The sequence below is a fragment of the Leuciscus leuciscus genome, assembly GCF_965113295.1.
Source record: "Leuciscus leuciscus genome assembly, chromosome: 5".
NCBI lineage: Eukaryota > Metazoa > Chordata > Actinopteri > Cypriniformes > Leuciscidae > Leuciscus > Leuciscus leuciscus.
Window position 1 is genome coordinate 45,999,470 of NC_138729.1, and position 27,868 is coordinate 46,027,337.

The 27,868-nt window shown below is 37.5% G+C and overlaps 1 protein-coding gene across 1 annotated transcript; it reads left to right on the forward strand.

Moving 5' to 3' along the window:
* Positions 1-383: 383 nt before the first annotated feature.
* Positions 384-27,524, forward strand: fbxw8 (F-box and WD repeat domain containing 8). The gene is made up of 11 exons (XM_082170826.1): positions 384-878; positions 962-1,066; positions 1,760-1,924; positions 2,917-3,005; positions 3,095-3,246; positions 4,321-4,517; positions 4,713-4,937; positions 14,648-14,775; positions 25,513-25,686; positions 26,885-27,001; positions 27,086-27,524. The coding sequence occupies exons 1-11, from the start codon at positions 507-509 to the stop codon at positions 27,237-27,239; spliced, it is 1,878 nt and encodes a 625-aa protein (XP_082026952.1). The 5' UTR covers positions 384-506; the 3' UTR covers positions 27,240-27,524.
* The last annotated feature ends 344 nt before the right edge of the window (positions 27,525-27,868 follow it).

Consider the following 27,868-nt stretch of genomic DNA (forward strand, 5'->3'; position numbering starts at 1 on the left):
ATATTTTTGTATATCCTATCGGATGGTGCTGACCCATATTGAGTAATAAACACACATCCGACAGAATCGGATGCCTTTATTGTTTCCGTTTTGAAGCTTTTGTCTCAGACCACAGTAATCAGAGATGAAATATATTTGGGCATCAGACAAAAATATAGAATATAAGTCTAGAAATTTTGTCTCAAACATTTCTATACATTTAGTAAATGTTTGTCACATGTGAAGTTTTATTCATTATAAGCGAGTATTTTTTGCAGCTCCGTTGATGATGCTCGAAGTGTTTTATTAGTCTATGAGACACAGTCATTTTCTTCTTGTAAATAATTGCTCTTTTGGTTGGGTCACGTGAGGAATATGCGCCATGCGGAACAGTTTACCTGAACATGATGTTCCAGCCGAGGGCATTTCGCGGTCGGATCGCTGTTTGTTTTGATGGCAACAACGGTATTCAACAAAACTTGTGTGAATTACATTTATAAATATGAATGAAAAAACAACTTAATTAAATGGGGATGGAAGAGGATGAGCTTTTGGCCTTTCGAGAGCGCTGGAGGCAGGAGTTAGAGAAAAACACAGACAAAGAGGGATATTTTGGGCATCTCAGTGAAGACAGTTCATCTGTTCACCAAAGCACTAGCTTTTGGGAGAAGCAGAGCAATGCGTCCCAGCAAACTCAGCCCGCATCAAAAGAGCAGCCGGAGTATGTGTCGATCGCCGAGGGTTTGTTAGACGGGAGAAGTAGTCCACTGCTAGACAGAATCGAGCAAGAGAGAACGCGCAGGAAACGCGCTCCCGGCGGCGACGGGCTCAACACGCACGCGCCCCCCCAAAAAGAAAACAAGCGCCAGAAACTGCTTGAGCAGTTCCTTCAGGACCTGGTAACGCTCCTGTTTTGTAGCTGTTCATGATATTAACTGTGCTTGTCTTAATAATAAACCCGGAAATTATGTGTTTACTTTAGAATGAAGTGAATGACATCCCATTCTTTGACGTGGAGTTGCCCTATGAGCTAGCGCTAAAGATTTTCCACTTCCTGGGCAGAACTGATCTAGGACGATGTGCTCAGGTAAATATAAATCAGTGCATAAATGTCCATTCTATTCTATTCTATTATACATGATTTCCACTGACATAGGAATAGCAGCCACACAACCTTAGAGGGATAGTTCACCCCAAAATAGTTCACCCTCAGGTTGTTCCAAACCTGTAAGAATTTCTTTCTTCTGCTGAACACAAAATAAGATATTTTAAAGTATGTTGGTAACCAGACTCCATAGTAGGAAATACATACTATGGAAGTGCAGGATGTGGGTGCCGTCAACTGTCTGGTTACCATTTTCGTTTTTGGGTGAACTATCCCTTTAAAGGATTAGATAGATAGATAGATAGATAGATAGATAGATAGATAGATAAGGTCCAAATTGCAGTTTCAATGCAGCTTCAAAAGACTACACGATCCCAGTCGAGGAATAAGGGTCTTATCTAGCGAAAACAATCTGTCATTTTGTAAAAAGAAATCAAAATGTATATACTTTTTAACCACGAATGCTCATCTTGCATGTCCACGACTTCACACATTACGTAATCACGTTTGGAAAAATACTGGAAAATGATATTATATTCAGAGAATATTTGGTTTCTCATTGCCACAAAGCAACACATTTGCTGTAATTGCCATCCAAATACTTTATGGATGTCTTGTGACATTTATTTTATAGAAGTAAAGTGGTTAATATTCTCTTCTTTGCTTTTGTGTCAGGTGAGTAAATCCTGGAAGGTGCTGGCTGAGGATGAGGTCCTGTGGTGTAGATTGTGTCTGGATGAAGGTTTTCACAATGGGGCAAGTATCTCTGACTCCCCCTGCTGGAAGAGCACGCTCAGAGACTGCCGCAACACAGAGAACGGGGTGAAGTCAAACTGGAAGGTCAGCACCATGCCATTACGGTCCCAGAATACATTTTACATAATGAATTTATAACTATAATTATAGATTTTAATATATATATATATATATATACAGTGCTATCCATAAGTTTAGACACCCATGCTAAAGTTGACTAAAAAGAGGAATAAAAAATCATCTTTTGGAAATTGAACTTAATGCCTTAATTAAAAAAATTAGGAAAAATCCAACCTTTAAGGACACCAAATTTCTTTGTGAATGAATAATGTATCGTAAATAAATAAATGTTCTTCCTTAAAATACAGGGTGCATAAGTCTGGACACCCCTATGTTAAATTCCCATAGAGGCAGGCAGATTTTTATTTTTAAAGGCCAGTTACTTCATGGATCCAGGATACTATGCATCCTGATAAAGTTCCCTTGGCCTTTGGAATTAAAATAGCCCCACATTATCACATAGCCTTCACCATACCTAGAGATTGGCATGGAGTACTTTCCATAAGATCATCTCTCAATGCAAATCAAACCAGCTATTAGGCTAACTGAAATAAAACCATGCCAGGTATGGTGAAGGGTGCGTGATGATGTGGGGCTATTTTAATTCCAAAGGCCAAGGGAACTTTATCAGGATGCATAGTATCCTGGATCCATGAAGTAACTGGCCTTTAAAAATAAAAATCTGCCTGCCTCTATGGGCATTTAACATAGGGGTGTCCAGACTTATGCACCCTGTATTTTAAGGAAGAACATTTATTTATTTACGATACATTATTCATTCACAAAGAAAATTGGTGTCCTTAAAGGTTGAATTTTTCCTAATTTTTTTAATTAAGGCATTAAGTTCAATTTCCAAAAGATGTTTTTTTATTCCTCTTTTTAGTCAACTTTAGCATGGGTGTCTAAACTTATGCATAGCATTGTATATATGTATACTGTGTATGTATATATATATATATATATATATATATATATTATTGTCTTAAAAATATGTTTTACACTTTTTAAATGAACAGAATCGTGTTGGATCCATTCGTCACCTGCAGTACGAGTTAGGAAAGGTGTTGTGTGACGTCAGTTCCTGTGCTGGTCTTGTTATCGCTGGGTGTGTATTACTAAGGCGCATTTAATTAATAAGCTGTATGTTTTCAGTTATCCAAATCATCCTATAATCATTGTGTGCATCCCTTCTAGTTACACCTCTGGTGATGTCCGTCTGTGGGACACGCTTCACTGGGACAAATCATACCTGCACCCCACACATTCCATCAGAGATGAAACCCCTGCTCCTTATGTTAGTCACGTACGTGTCAATAAGACTGTAGCCACAGCTGCTTATGAGAATGGTAAGAGATTTTTACCTTTCTTTTTGCTGACAGGATAAGACATTTCCTTAAAAAAAAAAATATATAATCGATTACACATCTTACACTTCTTTGTTACTATTAGTAAACTACATTAGTTAACAAGAACTAGCAATGAAAAAATACTTCTAAAGCATTTCATAATCTTAGTTAATGTTAGTATTTTTAAGACACGCCAAGTGAATAATGAAACAAATGTAATTAAAATATATATCACCATACATCGCCAGTTCCCCATGATTACGTTAAGTATTGCTAAAGTTTTTTGTGTTCTAAAATGTTATGTTTGTAATTGCATATGCTAATTCGGCATGATATAAAATAAATATGCACTAATTTGTATACATTTCCACAACAGAAATTTTCACACGTTGAACAGATTCTAATTCTTGTTTCATTTTTTTGACATATTAGATTTATACAGAGGGGGATTGTGGATATCTCCATTTTATTGCTCCCTTGATTGATTATCACTGCTAATTGTACTCATTTCGTAATTTACGCAGTCATTTAACTGAACTGAATCAACACTGAACTGACTTCAGCTGAATAATGACACTATTGTCTTTTTTAGAGCTGCTTTACAGCAGAATTAAATCAATAAATTATTATTTTCCTGTTTATCACTGTAAAGCTGCTTTGAGACAATCTGGATGGTATAAAGCACTATATAAATAATGTGACGACTCCATAAATCACCATGTTTTTTAGGAAGAAAATGTTGTATACAACTAGGCGAAACAGACCGTTCTGTAAAAACCTTTAGAATGTGAATAGGAAGATTTGGTGTATGTAAGTACTGTTGAAGTGGAAATGTCTGAGAAGTAATAGATAATAGACACAAATAGATACAGTGCAATAAATAAACACTTAAAAGTGTATTTTGTATGTTTTATTTTCAGTAGTCTGAATTTATTTTATATGTAAATAAAGATTAATACTGCAACAAATGTATTGCTCACTGTTAGTTAATAATGGTTAATGCATGAACTAACTTTAACAAGACTTTTAACTGAAATTGTAATTCTGATGATACATTTTGTTGTGTATGTTTAGGGTGTGTAGATGTGTGGAGCACTGAAACCGGTCTTGAGCCCATTCACCGGTACCAGCACCTCCGTAGGGTTCATGCACTGGATCTAAGTCCTGACAGTCCTGCTTTGGCCTCCGCATCAGGACCAGAAGTGCGGGTGGACGCACCAGATGAGAAGGGCTACTGGAAATCACGATGTCTCGTTCAGTTACCAAAGCCTGTAAGTCTAATCTGAGACGTGCAGAGCAGATGCCAACCATAGTAACAGTTGATGAAATGAGTCATGCATGTGGGTGATTTTGGCACCAGCAAGGCATTCCATAGAATTAAGTTGTTTGATGCATCCACAACTCACACAGAATAGTGAATAAGCACTAACCAGTCATGTGTTCATCAGAGAAACTGTGTTTTTCAGGTAGATGGGGTATTGGTGGTGCCAGGGAGACGGGACTTCCCTTTGGTCACAGCATGGGCAGGGGAGAGCGTTTACTTGCTGGATTCCAGATGGAAGGAAGAACAGGAGCCAAAAGTTCTTCACTTTGTGTACGACCATCCAGTGACCTGTGTGGACGTGTCATCCTGCAGAGCCGTCCTGGGGATCAAGAGCTGCGGATGGGGCATGAATGACGGAGGCAACAAGGTATCTGTGTCCAGAATCCTGATTTTTTTTTTTTAAATACAAAAAATAGAACTGTTTTCAACATTGATAATTATAAGAAATGCTTCTTGAGCAGTAAATCGACACATTAGAATGATTTCTGAAGAACCATGTGACACTGAAGACTGGAGTAATGATTCTGAAAATACAACTTTACGTCACAGGAATAAATTACGTTGTAATTTGTACTTTTTTGGCTATTTTTGTTCAAATAAATACAGCTATAGTGCGCATAAGAAGCTTCGGTAACACTTTTCAATAAGGTTTCATTAGTTAACGTTAACTAATAATGAACTGCACTTCTACAGCATTTATTCTTCAGTTAATTTAATTTAATGTTTAATTTAATGTTTAATTTAACCTTGGTTAATGTTAATTTCAACATTTACTAATACATTATTAAAATCACAAGTTGTATTTGTTAACATTAGTTAATGCCCTGTGAACTAACCTGAACAAATAATTAGACTAATGTTAACAAAGATTAATGAATACAGTAACAAATGTTTTGCTCCTGTTAGTTTATGTTAGTTAATACATTAACTAATGTTAACAAATGAAACCTTATTGTAAACTGTTACCGAAACATCTTTCAGAAACATAAAAAAATCTATTCGACCCCAACCTTTATGGTAGAGTGTAAATATATATATATATATATATATATATAGTGCTATCAATCGATATTTTTTTTTTCATCGGATTAATCACTTTTGTTGTGTAATTAATCGCGATTAATTGCACACTTATTGTGAAATTAAGCATACTCTATTTATCTTGTTTAACACATTAATTTGCCATAACACATTGTTTTTGCCTTTATTGCAATACGATAAGTATAGAGTTGACAGAAAGCAAAGTGGGAGATAGAGAGGGGGGCGGGATCGGGACTCAAACTTGTGTCGCCGATGCGTAATCGCGCTATATGTCAGAGCACTGCCCGTGAGGCTATCGGCTCCGACACAACGACCTTCTTTTGTTGCCTGACCTCACCAAGCATTCTTATTTTTCAATACCAATCTGTTATGCAATGCCTCTTTTCATAATCAAATCAATTTATAAAAAATTTAATCAAGTCCCACTATACATTTTTTCCGTTGGATATCTTATTGTCAATGTAGGAAACTAATGGGGCAAATCTTCCTGTGCCATATACAGGTTTGAGAGGCCACTTCTGATAAATGATTGGTTAGTTTTACAGATGGAGGCAAATTTCATTTCTTTCTCCATTTCCCATTTTAAGCTGCCTTTTATTTGCATATCCATTCTGATTGGTTAATTTATGCATCAGAGGAGACATTAGGTCTTCGAGATTTGATTCTTTTAAGCAGTCTCTTACCAGAGTAATCTCTTACTAAAACAACATTTAATTAGATTATTTTTTGTGTTGTTAGTTTTATATAAAATATATACAGTTTTTTTTTTTTGGCTTACATGCTTTGACCGCTAAGTCACACCACCACATGATGTCAACAAGTGCGGTCTGGTGATCTCATGTGGCCAATCCCTGTTGTTTACATAATTTGAGCCCACTAGTGCAGTGCATTGTGACCGTATTCCCAAAGTTGTAAAGAATAAAAAGTTGCTCTGTGCTCATGTTATTATCTTAGGAATAGACCAGTTACTTTAATTAACACAAAATTGGGTCCCAATGCTTCTCCCAAGAGTCCCTAGTTTGTTTCTAACTCTAGCGTGCCGTATGTGGTGCAAAGCAGTGTTATTTTAGTATCACTAATCACTCTTATAAATAAAGGTTCCAAAGGGGATTTTCACAGCGATGCCATAGAAGAACCCTTTTTGTTCCCCAAAGAAACTTAAAATAACTATTATTTAAAACATCTAAAGAACCTTTTGTTCCATGGATGTTAAAGTAAAATGTTGAGTAATAAAAAGTCATCTCTGCGACACTTTTACATTTAAAATCCCTCAATTCTCGCCATCTCTGAAAAGCCAAGCCAATGTTGATTCTTGTTTTATTACGAGCTCTGTTCGTTTTTTGTGCTAGCAGACGTTAGATCCTCTGCGTCCCCGGAGGTTGGAGATTTAGCGCTTCATGTCAACCTTTCTTGGACGTTGTGACAACTAACCTGTGCCACCCAACATGCATCAAAGTAGCCGGAGCAACTTTTCTCCATTTACGGATATATGACGAGATGCACATGGACGAGTGACGCAAGTACGCAATTTCGCATGTAAAGCATTCCGTTCATCAAAAATATAAACACTTATAATAGGCTTACCGTTACCATAGTGAATCAGGGTAAGACAAAAATACGTTTTGGAAAAAGGATTGATGGTGTATTGACTTATGAATTTGATTAATTTTTAACAAAAAAGTTATATAGTGCACCTGTAATATTTTTTAATTAGATTTTATTTTAATATTTTCTCTTTTAATTTGAATATAAGTTAGTTTTAATAATTTTGTTGTGTTTAGAAAAAAAGTATATCGTTTTTATTAAGTTTTAGTTTGTTTACTTTATTGTATTTCTTCAACTTAAACTAAACAAAAATGAGAAATGTTGGCTTGGCAACTAGCTAGAATAGTAATACAGATAAATGGCTAGAAATAAGCCTATCTTTATACAGTTTATTTTATTTCAGTTAATGTTTTATTTACAGTAATGAACATAGTTTTTATTGTTTCAGTAAACGATAATAATAACCCTGGTGCAAAGTTTCTCCAGAGCTTTGAGTTTGAGCCCGTGCAGTCTTGTACTCGTACTCTCCTGATTAAAAGCCCAAACATCATGTGAAAATAGACCTTAAAATAAACCTCTCCAAATCACAATAGCCCCCCCTGCAAGTCCCCAGTGTATTAATGCAACCGTTTAAATAGACAGCATTCATGTCTAGGGGGGAGATCAGTGCTCGGGGGGGAGGGATGGGTTTTCTCAGGGGAAACTGGTAGTTTTTCAGTGAAGCGAAAGGCGTACATGTTGACAGTAATCAGATGAGTGCTTGATAGATGGATGCAGATGGTGTCCTGTTGTATCACACAATGCTTTGGCTCTCTTTCTCCACTGACATCACCCCCATTTAAACACTCTCATTAACCAAGCGGGCACCGGGGCGGCCATTTAGAGTGAGCCGAGAGTTTGAACGACAGGACAGTTTGTCAAAGTCAGCCTCTAGTGGACTGTCTTGTTTCACTCTTTAATGGAAGGTGTTACAAGAATATTTCCTGTCGCACATCTTGTACTAATTTTTGACAAACAAATTTTTGCATCCCCTAACAAAGAAGTGTGCACTGTAAAAAAAAAAGTAAAAAAAATTGCAAGTATAATCACCTTGGATGTTTAAGTAATTTCAACTTAAATTACGTTAAACCGACTTAAAGCTACACTGTGTGATATTTTCCCCCATCTAGTGGTGAAATTGTATATGACTACCCAGTGAATATTAGTTTCTGTTCCTTTCAATTTAGAGGGCGTTTTAACTCCTACGGTGGCCGTATTATTCCAAGATTAACATGGCTTCCAGTTCGACTTCGTCCAATTGCGCCTTTAAAACTATCACCTGTGATCCGTCGCAGCACAGATTTATGTTACAAGGTAAACAATACTTTTTCACCATTGACGTGAGGAAAAGTAACGCAGCTTATACTAGAGGTCGTTCTGGCGTTATGCACAACCATGCTATGGTTAGACAAGCAACTATCAAACTTCGAATTTACACAAATAGGCTGGATTACCTGCCGAGTAGAAAGCAGGCAACCTCGGCGTCCGTTTTAAAATCTTTGCTCCACATGAGCTCTTTCCATCTGGGAAAAGTTACTCCAGTATTGACTTTGGTCTTGCTGATTTGCCTGTCGCGTTGACGTTTTAATTCTCTCTTTCGCTTCCTTGGCGACTCTGCTACATGTCCTCGAGAATAGGTGTGATCCTCCATCTTCAGCAATCTTTCAAATCTGCCGGCAGTCGCGAGTAATCTCCCCCTCGCATTCGTCTCTGTGTCACGGAGTGTAAAGCTCGAAAGGCGAAGCTTGAATTTACAGGTATGTCCCTCTTTGGCTAATGTAGTTTCAAGATGGAGGGGCAACATGGCGACCGGCATTCGAACCCCTCACCCGTATGTACTTTCAATGGCAGATTATAAACTTACGAGAATACTTTATTACTTGAAAGAAGTAAATATACATTAATGAGCACATTTATTTTTGAAAGAACTAAGTGTTTTTTGCTAAGAATCAACAAAAAAAATTACACAGTGTAGCTTTAAATTAGTTGAATCTTGTATAACTTATAAAAAAAAAAAACTTATTTTGATGAGTTAAAGCAATGTGAAACATTTTTTCCACCTTTAGTTTTTCAGAGTGGTGGAATCAAAGTCTTTATTTGTCGCATACTTATACGCCCAGTACTCAGGCAGTGCAATGCTTGATTGTGATGTATAACGTAAAGAAAATGTGTTATAAGAATATAGGAAAAAGTTATGAATCATGTGACACTGAAGACTGGAGTAAATGATTTTCCAATAGAAAACAGTTATTTTAAATTGTAATAATATTTTACAATATTACTGTATTTTTGATCAAATAAATGCAGTCTTTGTGAGCACAAGAGACCTTTGAGCACAAAAAACATTTTTGTGTACGTTAAGGATTATATGTTCTCTAACAAGGCTAATGTGTTGTTTTCCCACAGACATTTACCATCATTCTACTAAGATGTGGAAATTTTTCCCTCCCTTTATTTTGAAGCATCTTTCTTTAGACGGTCTAGAATCTCAGGACTTTATCTGGCACTAGCACATTTTGCAGGAATCATACTCATTTGTTTCATGTTGTGTCACTCCTCTGTGAATACTCTACAAGTTTCCATTCTATTCATGATTAGCACCTTTCGCATCCGTGTGTAATGTCATGTCTGTCAGCCGTGTTGCATGTTGACAGGATTTTCAAACTGCGAGAGAGGGAAGTCAGACGTGCCAGAACTGACGCTGGTGAATCCAAGGTGTTTGTGTGTTATTAAATGAGAAGATATATGCCTCATTAAAACTTGTCAAAAACAAAGGAGGCAAATGGAGTAACAGAGTGAGTCATACATCATGTTTTGGTGTTTATTTCTTGAGGACTATTTGGACTTTTGAATTACTATTATTACCACTGCACGTCTATGATTACATGTAATGATTAGGATGAGATTGGGATCTTAGCATTTTTTACCAAGATGTCTAGAGTAGACACTTTTACATGTTTCAATCTGTATTGGTTTGCTTTTCTCTAGCTGCTATATTTAGTGTATGTGCTAGTCAAGTGTGTTATTTTAGCTTTCTGTTGTAATCATCTTTGTTTTTAAGCTGGAAGACTGGAAGCTCTGGGCATCTGTTGTGTATGTGTGTGTTTGAAGCACTGACCCAGACACACACACACACACACACACACACACACACACACACACACACACACACACGCAGATCATGCTGGCAAACCCTGAGGCGCCACTTTCATGTTTAACAGCCAGATAGGCTGGTGAAAATGTGGCACACTGTTGCACCTCCAGGTGCTGAAAATCAGAGACATGCAGTGTCTCGTGAGATCAGTATGAATCTGATTAACATCTCCACTCTGATCGAATTTCTGGAGGATAAAAGAGATAGAAAATGTATAATTATACCAAATATCAGGGGACGCATTACAAATGTAAATGATTTGATGATTATTTTTTAGATGTATTTAACAGTTTTATTGTCTACCTAGAAACATTTCAAATTACTACCAAACTTTCAGAAAACATCCAAGGATTATAATAACCAATCAATTTTATTTGTATTTGATTTTAATAATTTTTATTTGATTTTATATCTCTTTCATCCAGTAAACAAAGTGCTATATTTGCTTCATTGTAGGTATTGAAGCACTTCAAAATTATTTTTGATTTTTATTATTTACTTTATATATATATATATATATATATTTTTTTTTTTTACGTTTTTATAAACAAACAATTACCAACCGCTAAGTTATTGATCACAAAAAGACAAGAAAGTGAAATTTTCAGTGGATATAACAACAAATATATATGTCAACTTTGTTGTTATAATAAAATCTTATAACATTTCATAAGATTGAGCTTATTTTTTATATTTAAAAAGAAACTTCGGCAACGTTTTAGTTAAGGGTCCAATTCTCACTATTAACTTGTTGCTTATTATCATGCATATTACTAGGATATTGCCTGTTTATTAGTTTTTATAAAGCACATATTAGTGCCTTATTCTACATCCCTTAAAGGGTTAGTTCACCCAAAAATGAAAATTAGTCCATGATTTGCTCACCCTCAAGCCATCCTAGGTGTACAGTATATTACATTCTTCTTTCAGACGAATACAATCGGAGTTTAAAAAAATGTCCTGGCTCTTCCAAGCTTTATAATGGCAGTGAATGGCCTTTTAAGTTTTGAAGTCCATAAAAGTGCATCTATCCGGCCGTACACATCGATTTACGGCGAAAGAGTAACACTTGAACTTGATGCACAATGTAATGACGAACGCAGAAGCGCAGAGGATAGAGCAAAACAAATTACAAATCAGAAGTCTAAAATGAGAATTTTTAAAGAGAAATGTGGGAGGAGCTTGAGTTTGTTGCCCAGCCCTGTTTGTTTGAACCCCGAGAGGCGTCAAAGCTTACGCGACTCCTCCATCCTCCATCATACATCGTCAAGTGTTACTCTTTTGGCGTAAGTCGACTTGTGTAGGCCGTCTGTCGGAAGCTAGTTATTTTAGTCGATAAAGTTTTAAATGGGTATATTTTTCTTACACGAATGCATCGATTCACTTCAGAAGGCCTTTATTAACCCCCCAGAGCAGTGTGGAGCACTTTTATCATGGATAGATGCACTTTTATGGACTTCAAAAAATATACAGCTGATCACTGCCATTATAAAGCTTGGAAGAGTCAGGACATTTTTTTATATAACTCCGATTGTATTCGTCTGAAAGAAGAATGTCTTCTACACCTGGGATGACTTGAGGGTGAGTAAATCATGGGCTAATTTTCATTTTTGGGTGAACTATCCCTTTAATCCTATAATACCTAAACTTAACAACTACCTTACTAACTATTAATACGCAGTAATTATGAGTTGTATGCAAAAGTTGTAGTTAATTGTTAGTTAATAGTGAGAATTGGACCCTAATCTAAAGTGTGACCAAAACTTGAACAGTCACAATACAAAAACATATTCTGTATGTATACATATTCATATTCTGAACATTTTAAATACCAAATGTATTCTTTACTTTAATACATTCCTATAAGATTTTATAAGTCTGTAAGATTTGTATTGTTTTAGATAGAAGTATCTTCTGCTCACCAAGGATTTATTTATTTGATCAATAATACAGTAAAACAGTAATATTGTGAAATATTATTACAATTTAAAATAATAATTTTGTCTTTTAATATATTTAAAAATGTATTACTGTGGTGGCAAAGCTGAATTTTCAGCATCACCACTCAAGTCTTCAGTCACATGATCCTTCAGAAATTATTCTAACATTTCTTAATATTATCAATGTTGAAAACAGTTGTGCTGCGTAATGTTTTTGTGGAAACCGTGATACATTTTTTCAGGATTCTGTGATGAATAGAAAGAACCGGCATTTACATGAAAAACAAAGTTTTGGTAACTTTAAAAATACCTTCACTACGTCCTGAATAAAATTATGAATTTATTTATTACAACCTGACCCCAAACTTTTGAACAGTAGTGCATATTTTTAATAAATTGAAAATTGTGTATTTTCACATGGCAAAATTTAATTTTGATGCATGTAAAGTGATGTGTTTATGAAAATGCTGTTGGTGAAATGTACTCGACCCCAACGCAGCAGCTAAATCATTGTTTACTTGTGTAAACGTCTCCATAACCTCCTGAATCCTGTAATGATGAATAAATCCCCGACATAATCCCAGTAGTCTGTCTTCCCGCCTGTGACATATGCACTCATCGCGGATTCATTCTAATCAGCTTTCATCCTCAAGTCTTTACATATTGTAGCTTTACACATTGGAAGCTTTGCTCGTGTCTTGATGACAAACTCCTCCTATTGGCTGTAATTTTTGGGTCCTCTCAAGGATTTTGGCTGGCAGCACGGTGGCTCGCAATTAAGTGTGTCTGGCCCAAACTGAAGGCACTAAACAGCTGGCATGAGCTCAAATCTGACATCATGCAGTTCTTCTCTTCTCCCTCTTTTGTTTAACGTCTCTATCTGTTGCCTCAAAGTTTGCGTCCAATTTGGCCCGTGCCGTCGTCTCTCCTTTGCTCACTGTTTAAATGGCAGCTGATGCAATCAGTTAACCAGTCTCTTTTTTAGGATTGAATTACCTCAGAGACAGTTTAATGTGAGCGGATTAGTCGAAAGCTTCAGATGTTTTAAAGCACCTGCAGGAGACTCACGGTACAATGGTTCATTATCGATCATTGAACACTTTTTTTTGTTTCTCTGTGGTCTTCACCAGAAGTGAGTGTCAGAGTTTGAAGTTTAAAAGACCTGCTTCCTGTAGGAAATATATAAATGCACACATACATGAAAGTATGCTTTAAAGTATCAATGCACTATTGTGAGAATTGCATATTGATACCTGATTGCATTTGCACTAACCTATTTACTCTTTGCTTTTAATGCTTTTAATCTTATTTCTATTTATGCACCCATAAACGTGTGGTTGGTCACATTGCATGTTTAAAGACAGCTTATTATAACATCACAAAATGACAGACGCTTAGCTCATGAATATCTGTAAAAATGTATTTGTGCATTTTCAAGGCAAAACTAAATGTAAACCAATTATATTTGCTTTCAATTGCACAATGATTTTCTGTTTTGGTCACAGCAAGAAATAAATGACTCACTTTAAATGACACCTTTGGCTAAAGTAGAAGTACACTAATGCTTACAAGTTTGGGGTTGGTAAGACCTTTTAATGCTTTTGAAAGAAACCTCTTATGCTCACTAAATAAGACTGCATTTATTTGATCAAAAACACAGTAATATTGCCGTTTATAACAATAATAATAATAAAATCTATTTTCTATTTGAATCTATTTTTAAATGTAATTTATTCCTGTGATCAAAGCTGAATTTTCAGCATCATTCCTCCAGTCTTCAGTGTCACATGATCCTTCAGAAATCATTCTGATCATGATATGATGATTTTCTGCTCAAGAAACATTTATTATTATTATTATAAATGTTGAAAACCATTGTGCCACTTAATATTATTGTTCATTATTAATATTATTATATTGAAACTGATATATATATATTTTTTTAAAGAGTAGAAAGTTAAAATGAACAGCATTTATTTCATTTGTTAAATAAATGTATTATTTTCTTATAAAAAAATTGCTTAGTGATACCAAAATTCTGAACGGTATAGTGTACTGTTCAATTCAGTGGGACATCAATTCTCTTTAGATAGAAGCATCTGCATAAGTGAGAATCTTAAAAAAGCTAAAATGCCAGTTAAACAGGTTCTGTTGGTTTATACTGATTGTTTACCTGAAGTGTTAAAAGTGTGTTAGAAGTTCAGAAAGGCATGCAAGACTTCAGAAATGTGTTATCTGGCATCTGTGGATGCAAGCTGTGGGCCTGACATTTGAACCTTAGCAGGTGTTACTGCACAATCCTGCCAGTTTTACAATCTATCTTCCATCTCACCAGGAGCAATCGTCCTCTCTCCTCAGATTCAGGTGTACAGCCTGGAGACCAGCCAGTGTGAGCTGACCGTGGGGAACTCGGCGGGAGACTTCACCTGCGTCAACCTGAGAGACAGCCCTCCTCACCTGCTGGTGTGTGGGAACAAAGACAGGCGGTACGACACACTCGCAAACATGTGTACCTCATCTATCACTGTTACATTCACACACACACACACACACACACACACACACACACACACACACACACACACACACACACACACACACACACACACACACACACACACACACACACACACACACACACACACACACACACACACAAACACACACATGCGTTTCTGTCTTCTGTCTGGCAAATTAAAGCCTCCTGTGGCTTGAGTTTCTTAAACGCTGAGAGTTTGATGAGTTCCGACAGAATAGTAGCATTTCTCATTTACACCTGCAGCTGGTGTGAATTCAGTGTTTTTTTTTAGGTTGTATTGCATTTTTCTAATGCAACTAGTTTAATTTTTTTAGGGTTAGGGGGAACATTTTGAATGGCTGTATATAATGAAGCCTGTTGACACATTGAGCCTTGTGTTCATGTGAGAGAGGTTTGATGTGTGTTCATCTCATTCCCAACTCTCTCACTCTAGGTGAATCTCATAAATCCTTTTAAGAGCATGTTTTGCATAATTACAATGATGCCTATTTTTATGAGCATTAAAGGGATCGTTCACCCAAAAATTTAAATTTTGTCATCATTTACTCCCCCTCAAGTTGTTCCAAACCTGTATGAGTTTCTTCTCTTGAACTCAAAAGAAGATATTTTGAAGAATGTTGGTAATCAAACAGTTGACGGTAGCCATTGACTTCTATTGTAGGGAAAAAATAAAATAATATGGATTCGGAAGTTCCGTCAACTTTCTGGTTACCAAAATTCTTCAAAATATCTTCTTTTGTGTTCAACTTTTATAGATTTTTTTTTTTTTTTTATCAATAACTTACATTCAGTACAACACATTCACTATAAAGTAGAAATGTTTTTATTATACACACTACTGTTTAAAAGTTTGGGGTTGTTCTCTTTTGCTCACCAAGGCTGCTTCTATTTGATCAAATGCATGGGAAAAACAGTAATATTGTGAAATATTATTACAATTAAAAATGACTGTTTTCTATTTTAATATATTTTAAAATGTAATTTATTCCATCTTCATTGTCACATGATCCTATCATTCTGATATGCTGATTTTCGTGCTCAAGAAACATTTCTTATTGTTAGTAATGTTGAAAACAGTTTTTCTTAAAACCGCTTATACAACATTTTTGTGGAAAACATAATACATTTTATATATGATATTCATTGAACATTGAAAAGAACAGAATTTATTTGAAATAGAAATTTGTTTGTAGCATTATACATTTCTTTACTACTGTCAATTGAACAATTTAATGCATCCTTGCTGAATACAATTATGAAACGTACTGAACCCAAACTTTTGAACGGTAGTGTTTTTTTTCTTCCCATTACAGTAAAAATAATGGGATTTTGTTGCTTTTACAGTTGGGGATTTCAAAGTGATATTGGGTCTATAAACAAAAAGCTAACAAACTAATACATGTATTTATTTATTAAAAAACAACAACAAAGTATTATTTTTTCCAAAATAGCCAGATCTATTGGATATAAGGTATTGTTTAAAAATATTGTTTGCAGTTAAAACAGAGTGGAAATGCAGACCAAAATCGTGTAATACTTGACAAATGACAAAAGTCGCCAAGTTTCGTACCATTGCATATTGTACTAACACAAATAATTTTCTTTTGATTCTAAAAAATCTAATGTTTCACCCCAAAAAAACATATTTTGACATTGTAATAATAAGAATATGCTGAATTTTTATTGACACTTTAGACATTTTTGATAAAGATTAATCTACCTGGGCGCTGCCATGTTTGCATGCATGCAATTTCTTTTAACGTTCTATACCAATTTATTCACATTCTATTCACTTTTCCGAGAAGGTAATTGGAAATTCCAATTAAAAGGCTAATTAAAAGGCTAATTAAAAGTCAAATTTAGACTCATCTAGAGAGTATATTTAAGGGGTCAAAAGAAATCAGGCTTCGAATCTCCCACATGTGCACCAAAGCTCAATGTATCTGGAACATGTGCGCTAACCACTAGGCCACAGCTCTGGGAACAGAAGTTTTTTTATTTTTTGTATGCATTGGTTCATTGTCTACTGGCCACATACAGCAGATTTGGATAGTTTAATAGATTTGCATTATATATACAAGATTAAAGCACTTAGAATAAAACACTCCTAATTATTTCCAAAGTGGAAAAACTTTTTTCCCCCCACAGCTGTGGTCCTTTCAAAGCATGACAAGCACTCTGTCTTGCTCTCAACTATTTTTGGCTTACCTTGAAAATCATTTTACGGAAAAGCATCTGAAAAGCTCAGGCACTTATAGAAGTGGGAATGGGAATAATGAAAGCTCTCGGTTTGAAAGGATGGTGTTATTGTCAGCGGTGCATCACCGAGGGCTATTGATTTAGTGGACAAAGAGATGTTGGAGACGAGGAGAGATGCGGTACATCTGGCCAGCGGACTCAATACAGAACCACGAACGCGGTCCACATCTGATGCTTGTGTCTCAATTAGTCTTTGCCGAATAAAGAGCCATTTCATTGACACTTGTGACAGCGGGAGCGCTACTTTGGCAGGTGGAGATGCTTGGCAGGTCTTTGTAAATAAATTCCAACTGCATCTTCGCTCAGACACTATATAGAGTGCCAGGAGGGAGGGCATGATGTCTCTCTGGCCAGCTGCGGTGTCTTTTAAAACATCCCTTTTTTTGTGTCTTTCTCTGTCTGTCTTTCCACGGTTCCGACAAAGCAAAAGCTCTCACCTTTTGTTCGTCTTTGATGAATGAACGAAGCGAAACACTCCTTGGAGTGTCATTTTGGCTGTAATGATTTGACCCCATCTGATTCATCTGCGGGCAAAACACCAAACAGCTCAGAGGAAATGAGGGCTCGGGTCCTGCCCTTTATTAGCGTGGCCAAAGGCCAGGACCTAATGCATCAGTTCTGCTTTCCAATTTGTTCAGCCTCAGTGCTGCGGAGAGAGAGAGGAATCTCTGTTTGTGTTGTTGTGCCTGATTGGATCTGCCTGGACAGACATCTGAACAGGAAGTGTACACAGATAGTGTAGCCATAAGTGATTGGTATGTTCAGCTCCACGCATGGAAATTGCGAACAGATTGATGATGGCTGTTGCTTTTTTTTATTTTTTTAACAGAAACAATGAAAAATTCACATGCTAATTCATATAGTGCATTAGTGTCAACCAAGCGGCAACCTTCCGATCTCTCCATTGAATCCAACACGGAAGGGACTTAAACAGCAATTCATCGACTGGCCACTAGAGACGGGCTCCAAAAGAGAGTCAATCCCATAGACCCCCCATGTTAAAATGCCCAACATTACAGCAGAACAAAATATGTTTACAGCCTGGTACAAAAAGTGGTTTTGGTCTATATAACAAATTTTGCCCTTCATGACAACTGTGAGTTATTTTTTTTTTAATAACTCGTTCTGAACGGTAGTTTAAATGATATTAAGCCTTAAAGTTCTGCATAATTGGATGGATGACAGGTGGATTGCGCTGCTGTCACTATTAGCCGTTTGTCTGCTGTCTAATAGCCGTCACGTCACCTCAGCTAATTCCGCCTCTTTGCCCATATTCGGTTATCCGAAAGTGACGCGCTGCCAAGATGGCGACTGTCGGCTCCGCCCACTTTGGGCTTCATAAATGCTCTTCAGAAACCTACGGGGGACGTCACGGACACTATGTCCATATTTTTTTACAGTCTATGGTGTCGACCCACTTTTTCAGTTGCATTGATTCCAGATCTATTTTTTCCCCATAGGGATTTATTCAACGTTTTTAGTTAAAGCATTATAAGCCATGAACTAACCTAACCAGCTACAAAGTGCATCACAACATCTTTTATCAGTGACCTTTTCTCTCTCATTTTCACTTTTTTTCTTTTATTTTCTACATATATTTTTTCTCTTTCAATACATTCTACTTGGATTTACTGTGTTTGTTTTTAAAGGGTAACTAAACCCCTGGTCAGAGCCTGACTCCACCCACTGGCAATATTTGAAAAATGCTGGAAAAGTAGGCAGAGCCCAGTGGAGAGGGGGCGTGTATCTGTGACGTATCTCTCTTTAGGCAAGGGCGTGGTTAACTGGTACTCTCTGACGTCAGAGGGTACCACAACTTCCAATAGGAAAATTCAACTGCAGTAGCCACTGTTCAACCTGAAGAGGGCAGCACTCAGACGTTTTTACACCATATTTTGTAAAATTAAAACACTTTAAACACAAATGTCAAAAAAACTACTTGAATCAATGAACAGCACTAATAAAGCCCCATTCTTACAGATCATTAACTAAAAAAAGTTGGTTTAGGGTTTAGTTACCCTTTAACCATGAAAATGCCTGTTTGTTATTTGAAGGTTTAAAAAATTTTTTGTTTCACTGCTTATAAATGTGGTTCAGTTAAATATGATGATGATGATGATGATGGTAATGATGGTGAGGCAGCCCTTGTGTGTTACGTGTGTACATATGCTTGTCATGGCCGTGAGTGTCCTGTTGTCTTTTTGCTCACGGTTGGTGGCATTGTATGTGGCTGAGAATAATATTCTTGATTAATTGAACGAAGCCTGTCTGCTGACAGCTCAGTGAAACTAGATCTTGTTTTAGCTTTAGATTTATGGCCACTGCAACCTGCCAGTAAATATATTACAGCCTCATACAACAATAAATGCTTCGATGAAATTAAAACAGTTCAGTAGATAGGCACATCCACATAATTACTCACAGCATTAAATCCTGCTTGGCTATGCATTAACGATTCATTGTGACTAATATCTTTTGTCCTCCAAGTGTTTTTTTGGTTTTTTTTTTTTTTTGGTCCAGGCAAAATTTAATTTTGTCGATTATCTTTTGGAAAGCACCAGCATGGAGTCATTCTTTGGCTGCCTTCGGTACCATTAAAGAGGACAGATGGAATTGAGCTCCTTTGGGCCTGTAAAAGTAATTTCTTTATACCAGCTACTAATGTCATCTCACAGTGGTGCTCTGTTAGAGGGAGAGAGCTGTCATATTGCAATTTCTCAAACACATTAGTCTTGCCTAGTCAGACTTTGACTAAAGTATGGTCCACTTTGCAGTTTATTCTGACCAAGATCCGACCATTTTGAGACAGTGGGACACATAATGCTTACCATAGTTAATTTTCTTTTCAGTTTAGGGATGGGTTTTTCTAAAATAGGTTATTACAATAGTTAATATATTATATTGTATTACCGGTATATAAATATTACAATAATACGACAATGTGTGGTAAAAATCATTCAAACTAGATGTACCGCATCGCGGTATAAAATATGACCGCCGCTCAGGCCTGCACTGGCTTTCCACAAAAATAAATGACGTGGAGTAATTTGGCTGTATTGCGTGTTTATGTATATACCTAAAAAAAGTAATAGTATGTGCATGTCTGTCTGTGTGTGTGTGTGTGTGTATGTGTGTGTGTTTGTGTATGTGTGTGTCTGTGTGTGTGTGTGTGTGTCTGTGCGTGTATGTATGTGTGCGTACATGTGTGCGCGTGTGTGTTTGTGTGTGTGTGTCTGTGCATGTGGATTTGTATGTGTGTGTATGGGTGTGTGTCTGTGCGTGTGGATGTCAGTGTGTGTGCATGCTTGCGTTTGTTTGTATTCCTGCATGTGTGTGTGTGACAGTATCATCCTAAACCAGCAACCCTTCGCTCAACAGCACCATCTACAGGCCGATGAGTGTACAGTCACTAAATGTGCACATAAATGAATTTATTTTATACCCCCCCATGGATGAAATTCTACAAAACTTAGCAGAGGATACCCCCAGAGGTTGTCAAGTTAATCATACACATGAAATATGGTGCAGTTCTGAACATCTCCACTGAAGATAGGGGCGATTAAAGCAGAATAATATTGCATTTTCATTTTTTATGGGAGGGGCGCAAATCACAAATGAGTGATTATGGGCTAGGTTGATGTGGGCCCTTAAGAGCAACATACCATAAAAATTTCTTCATCCTCGGTGCCACGGTTCAGGTAGTTATTTAGGAAAAACTGATTTTTTTGGGTTTTGGGGGGGCCCAGCGCGGGGGGGGAGTGGCCCCCGGGGACCAAACGAAATTTTTCCGTAGAAGTCTAGTGGGGCTACATGCCCACCAAATTTCATGTTCCCCGGTGTTTCGGTGTCCCTGGTATCGTTGATGAAAAATTTACGGGGGCCCCAGCGCGGGGGGGGAAGTGGCCTCCGGGGACCAAGCGAAATTTTTCCGTAAAAGTCTAGTAGACCAACATACCATAAAAATTTCTTCATCCTCGGTGCCACGGTTCAGGTAGTTATTTAGGAAAAACTGCATTTTTTTGGGTTTGGGAGGGGCCAGCGCGGGGGGGGGAGTGGCCCCCGGGGACCAAACGAAATTTTTCCGTAGAAGTCTAGTGGGGCTACATGCCCACCAAATTTCATGTTCCCCGGTGCTTCGGTGTCCCTGGTATCGTTGACGAAAAATTTACGGGGGCCCCAGCGCGGGGGGGGGGGGAGTGGCCCCCGGGGACCAAATGAAATTTTTCCGTAAAAGTCTAGTAGACCAACATACCACAAAAATTTCTTCATCCTCGGTGCCACGGTTCAGGTAGTTATTTAGGAAAAACTGCATTTTTTTGGGTTTGGGGGGGCCCAGCGCGGGGGGGGAGTGGCCCCCGGGGACCAAACGAAATTTTTCCTTAGAAGTCTAGTGGGGCTACATGCCCACCAAATTTCATGTTCCCCGGTGTTTCGGTGTCCCTGGTATCGTTGACGAAAAATTTACGGGGGCCCCAGCGCGGGGGGGGGAAGTGGCCCCCGCGGACCAAACGAAATTTTTCCGTAAAAGTCTAGTAGACCAACATACCATAAAAATTTCTTCATCCTCGGTGCTACGGTTCAGGTAGTTATTTAGGAAAAACTGCATTTTTTTGGGTTTGGGGGGGCCCAGCGCGGGGGGGGAGTGGCCCCCGGGGACCAAACGAAATTTTTCCTTAGAAGTCTAGTGGGGCTACATGCCCACCAAATTTCATGTTCCCCGGTGTTTCGGTGTCCCTGGTATTGTTGACGAAAAATTTAAGGGGGCCCCAGCGCGGGGGGGGGAGTGGCCCCCGGGGACCAAACGAAATTTTTCCGTAAAAGTCTAGTAGACCAACATACCATAAAAATTTCTTCATCCTCGGTGCCACGGTTCAGGTAGTTATTTAGGAAAAACTGAATTTTTTTGGGTTTGGGGGGGCCCAGCGCGGGGGGGGAGTGGCCCCCGGGGACCAAACGAAATTTTTCCTTAGAAGTCTAGTGGGGCTACATGCCCACCAAATTTCATGTTCCCCGGTGCTTCGGTGTCCCTGGTATCGTTGACGAAAAATTTAAGGGGGCCCCAGCGCGGGGGGGGGAGTGGCCCCCGGGGACCAAACGAAATTTTTCCGTAAAAGTCTAGTAGACCAACATACCATAAAAATTTCTTCATCCTCGGTGCCACGGTTCAGGTAGTTATTTAGGAAAAACTGAATTTTTTTGGGTTTGGGGGGGCCCAGCGCGGGGGGGGAGTGGCCCCCGGGGACCAAACGAAATTTTTCCTTAGAAGTCTAGTGGGGCTACATGCCCACCAAATTTCATGTTCCCCGGTGCTTCGGTGTCCCTGGTATCGTTGACGAAAAATTCAGTAAGGTGACGAAAAAAAAAAAAAACTTTGACAATCCCTATATGACCGCTTTCGCTAGCTACGCTAGCGGCGGTCATAATAATTGCACAGCACGTAACGGCCAACAAAGCTTAAAGGGTTAGTTCACCCCAAAATGAAAATTCTGTCATTATTTACTCACGGCTCGGCTTGCTTAGTTGGAGACATTAAATGTAACATTTAATTTAATATTCAACATTGATCTGCCTGCATTGACACTATTATACAAGAACTGAACTGAGCTGGACGATGACATCACGGTTTACTTCAGAGCGGCTATATATATTAGGGGTGTAACGATACGTATTCGTATCGAACCGTTCGGTACGAGGCTTTACGTACCGAACGGTTCGTTGGACCATTTTTTCTGCCGACCAAAATTTCGTTATTTCAAATGAAGGCGCGTCGCGGGTGGCAAGCGCGCTCATAGAGGCTGGCGCGACCACAACATCATCTGGCAAATGCAATGTAAGGAACGAAACTGAGCTACTCTTATTGTGTTTGTGTTGACCGTTTATCAGTTTTGACCTGTGAAGCGGGACTCGCGAGCCCTATGCGCGAGCCTGATCAAGCAACACCACACAGCGCTAAGAGATCCAGACCAGTAAAGAAAGCATTTGAATTTCAAATGCTTTTTGAATTCGCCACTGAAGTAATAACATCGCTGCGAGATCTAGTGAGAAGCATGCACATTTCTCTGTTATTAACGGATCAAACAGCGCTGACGTGGAAACCAGGAAGAAACATCGTGCCATGAATGAACTGGCCGGTGTCCACAGATCAGCAACATTCACCGTGGAATGGATTTGCTGTAGTATCATCACTAACTGCAAGGTATGGAAGTTTGGCAGGAATAGTGGGCTATAAAATGCTTTCAGGTAACATTACGTCTGTTTTATTTTGACATTATGAATACAATTGCTGCCCTCAAATGTTAATCTGAACAAAAATAAACCTTTGTTTATAACTAGCCTACTACTACAATATTGTATTTCATTTTGTCCAAGGAGCTGTTTTGTTTTATAGGCTAATAAGAAGAGTCAAGTATAGCTCCATTATTGCTCAGTAAAAAAGCAAAAAAAAAAACATACTTTATGATGTTAGTTTCATTAAATAAAATAATAATTTAAAAAAATAATAATTCAAGGAAATTTCTCTGGAATTTATTTATTTTTGCTGTAGCCTATGGAAAACGTGACACAAGTGTATCGTATCGAACCGAACTGTGAATTTTGTGAACGTTACACCCCTAATATATATATATATATACATACATAAATGTGACTTGACTTGACCCTCAAGTTGTTCCAAACCTGAATGAATTTATTTCTTCTGCTGAACACAAAAGAAGATATTTTGATGAATATGGGTAACCAAACAGCAGTTAATGGAAATTGACTTGATAGTATAAAAAAAAAAAAAAAAGGGGTCCCATCAACTGTTTGGCTACTGACATTCTTCAAAATATCTTCTTTTGTGTTCAACAGAAGAAAGAAATTAATTTAAGTTTGAAGGTAACAACTTGAAGGTAAGTCAATGATTGTAACATAGTTAGAGGTTGTGGGAAGGAGGAGGCGGGAACCGCCGAACATTCAACAACTTTTAATAAAATAAATAAACACATACAAAAACAAAAGTAAAGACGGCAGCCCCTCACGGACGACTGCCGCCACACATAATAAAACAGAAACATAAATCCAGGCCTGGCCTCTCTCATCCTTCACTGTCGCCGCTCCTCTGTGAGAGATACGTGCGTCGCGCAGGTGTCGCTCATCATCAATCATGCCACCGGCCTCGCACCCTCGGCCTCGTCCTGCTCGCCACAATGATTTTTTTAGACAACAATTTTTGAGTGAACTATTCCTTTAATATAATGTACTGTTATGAATATATATTTTGCTTGTTACTAAATGCTCAGAGTATCCTAGAAGTCAGCCAATCAGAATCAGATCCATTCATAACTTGCACAGTAACGTATGTGGCCGTTCACACAAAACGTGTTTTTCCATTCCACTGCGCTATACTTTTCCAAGGTTTTTCAATGTAAACGCGCTAGACGGACGTCTTTGACCGTTGCGCTCGGGACTCTCGTCTTTTGCAGCGTCTCATGCATGACACGGTGATGGGATTCTAAAAATGCGGCGTTCACGTTAAAAGAAATCCAACTTCACGTTTTTTGTTCCACTGACCTGCGTCTCACGTTTTTAACAGCAAAAATGCGATCTGTGTGCAGTATGCATCAGACAGAACGAAAAAAAAAATATTATTTCGATTTTTAGAATAAAAAAAAAAAGGTAGGACTTTATTTTCATGGTCCCTTTTGAACATTCTGTTGACTTTAAATAACTTTGCAACTACATGTCAACTAACTCTCAGAGTATTAATATCAGCTTAATATCTGTTGACTTTTTTTTGTGATGGTCCTCCAGCAGACATTCTACTAACTATGTGTAACTTTGCATTTACATGTCAACTTATTCTAACCCTACCAGTCTACTAATACTCTACTAAAACTCTAATGAGAGTTAGTAGACATGTAGGTGCAACGTTACTTATAGTCAACAGAATTTGTAAAAGGGACCATCAAATAAAGTGAAACAAAAAAATTATAATCCAAAATAGTTGTTGTATTTCTGATATCAAATATGAAATTTAATCGGTGTGATATGAGAGACATGAAAGAAGCGCCGCCCTCAAATACCAGGATGAGCGATCAGCGTTGCCATTGATGACGGCCATTATCAGGGAACAACTGACCTCGGAATGTCACGACCGACTGATCAGAATCAAGTATTTCAGAGAGCCATGTAATACATCACATGTAGTGGCGCATATAATCTCATCATTTGCACTTTTTTATAATCGTACTGAACCCTATTGCAATTTAGTTTTAATTTCCATTAATCATGCAGCCCTATCATACGGTCTGTGCATGGACTACTCTCACTTATTAAAGTGGAAATCAGTTTACTGAATAATGTAAACTTGACTGACTGCTTCATTTGCACTTTAAGTGTAATGTTTTTGAAGCTGTAATGACATCCAATTGTTTCTCTTTTCCAGAGTGAGAGTGTTTGACTTGCGTACTGGCTCGTCTGTCGTCTCTTTGTATGCCCATCACATGGGCGTGACCACCGTCCAGGCAGATGATTGGAAGGTTGTGAGCGGAGGCGGCGAGGGATTGGTCAGTGTGTGGGAGATGAGGATAGGAGCCAAACTCTGGGAAATGCACAACAGGTGAGAATGTTTGAACGCTTCAGATAAAAGCCTCTGCCAAATGCATAAATGGAAATAATAATTTATATGGATAAGAATCATTTAATCCAATAAAGCCTGATTGTCCATACAGATACACAAAATAAATGATCAACTTTGCAGAAAAACCTGTGGTATACAATCTATGCCTTCGGTCATCTGATTGATTTTAGCAAGTACTTTTAGTATTATTGTAGAGAAAAGTCCACCATCAGGTCGTGGTTCACGTGTCTTTTTGCTGTGAATTTACAGATTTGTATAAAGTAAACGTAAGAATAACTTTTCTATTGCTAGTAATATTTCAAGATAAACACTTACAGAACTTTTTCAGTTTGCCTGATTATCCATACCTCATTTTTTTTTTTTAGAAAAGTCATTAAAATGTAAGAATCAAATATGACACATCAGGCTCTTAAAGGAATGTTTGTTTGTACATCTCTCAATCATCATTACGTTTTACCCGCCACAATAAAAACTAGTTTTGATCATAAAACTAAGCATTTAAATATCATCTTGCTAATTATTTGGAGATATAGTGACAACTGATATTTATATGCATTATATTTAAGTAGACACTCTGCTGTACTGTTATAAAGAATTTACATTACAAACTATGAGAATTTCATTTTACATTTTGGCCACAAATGTATCAGCAATATTGCATATTTTTGCCTCGTTAAGTATGAGCTCCATTTTCTCCTGTCCTATATCATAATATATGAGCCATATTGGCCTGATGTATCAAATATGATACATATGCAAACTTATTTTTAAATAAACTGTTCGATAAACTGTTCCATAAAAAAAAAAAAACACTTTAGTTTAGGTTTTTCCAATTCTCACTATTAACTAGTTGCTTATTAGCATGCATATTGGCTGTTTATTAGTACTTATAAAGTACATATTAATGCCTTATTTTGCATGACCATATTATACATCCCTTAATCCTATAATACCTAAACTTAAAAACTACCTTCCTAACTATTAATAAGCAATAAATAATTTATTGAGGCAAAAGTCGTAGTTATTAGTTAGTTAATAGTGAGAATTGGACCCTAATCTAAAGTGTGACCAAAGATTTTTCTGACTATTATTTCCTATGTCAGGCATGGTTAAGATCATCATTGTTTTCAAAAGCAGGACTGCATTGCGGCCACATAATTGTTCTGTCTGTAAACAGGCACCCGGTTCGCCACATTCGGTTCAACAGCAGCACTCTGGTGACGGCCAACATCCCTGATGAGAAGAGCCCTCGCGGGGCTTGTATCACAGACGATGACCTCACCGCTCACCGCAGGTAAACACAGATATCACATTCTGTTGTGTTATCTTTGCTATTGTTTTTCCATCTGTTTATTTTGCACTTTTATTACTTCTTTAGATACAGAGGGCTGATCTGTCACTACGACTTCTCAATGGACTCATCTACACAGGACCACATTCTGCCCATCTGTAGGTCCAACTACATCGAGTCCTCGGGCTACAGCTATAACATTGGCTTGGCGGTGCCTTATGACATACTGAGTGGCCCTTAGATTGGCATCTAATACGCTGTGCTCTTGAGGCAAGTTGGACTGGGAAGATTGCCATTGAATTTGCTATTTTAAGATAATCTGGGCTCATATTCCTTTATTTAATCATAATTTGTGTAATTTCCAAACTTTGTGTTTGGATGACACATTAGGATGTGTTTGAGGACTAGTATTAATTAATTCTAGGTCTTTTTATATATCTATTGTATCATGTTCTGTCCTTGCACAGTTTAGTATACAATACTATTAAATCATCATCTGAGAAGATGAAATACAAATCATACAAAATTACGTTCCAGTGGTTTTAATGCTCTCTAATTCAACACACAAAATACACAATCCTTCAAATGTTTGAGAATCTTATGCTCATCTAGACAACATTTATTTGATTGAAAGTAAAAGTACAGTAAAATACAGTATTCTAATATTTTTTTTTATTGTAATATATTTAAAAATTTAATTTATTCCTGTGATGCAAAGATGAGTTTTCAGCATCATTACTCCAGTCTTCAGTGTCACATGATCCTCAGAAATCATTGTAATTTGCTGATTTCTTATCATTATCAGTGTTGAAAACAGTTGTGCTGCTTGATATTTTTGTGGAAACTGGGATACATTATATTTCCAGGATT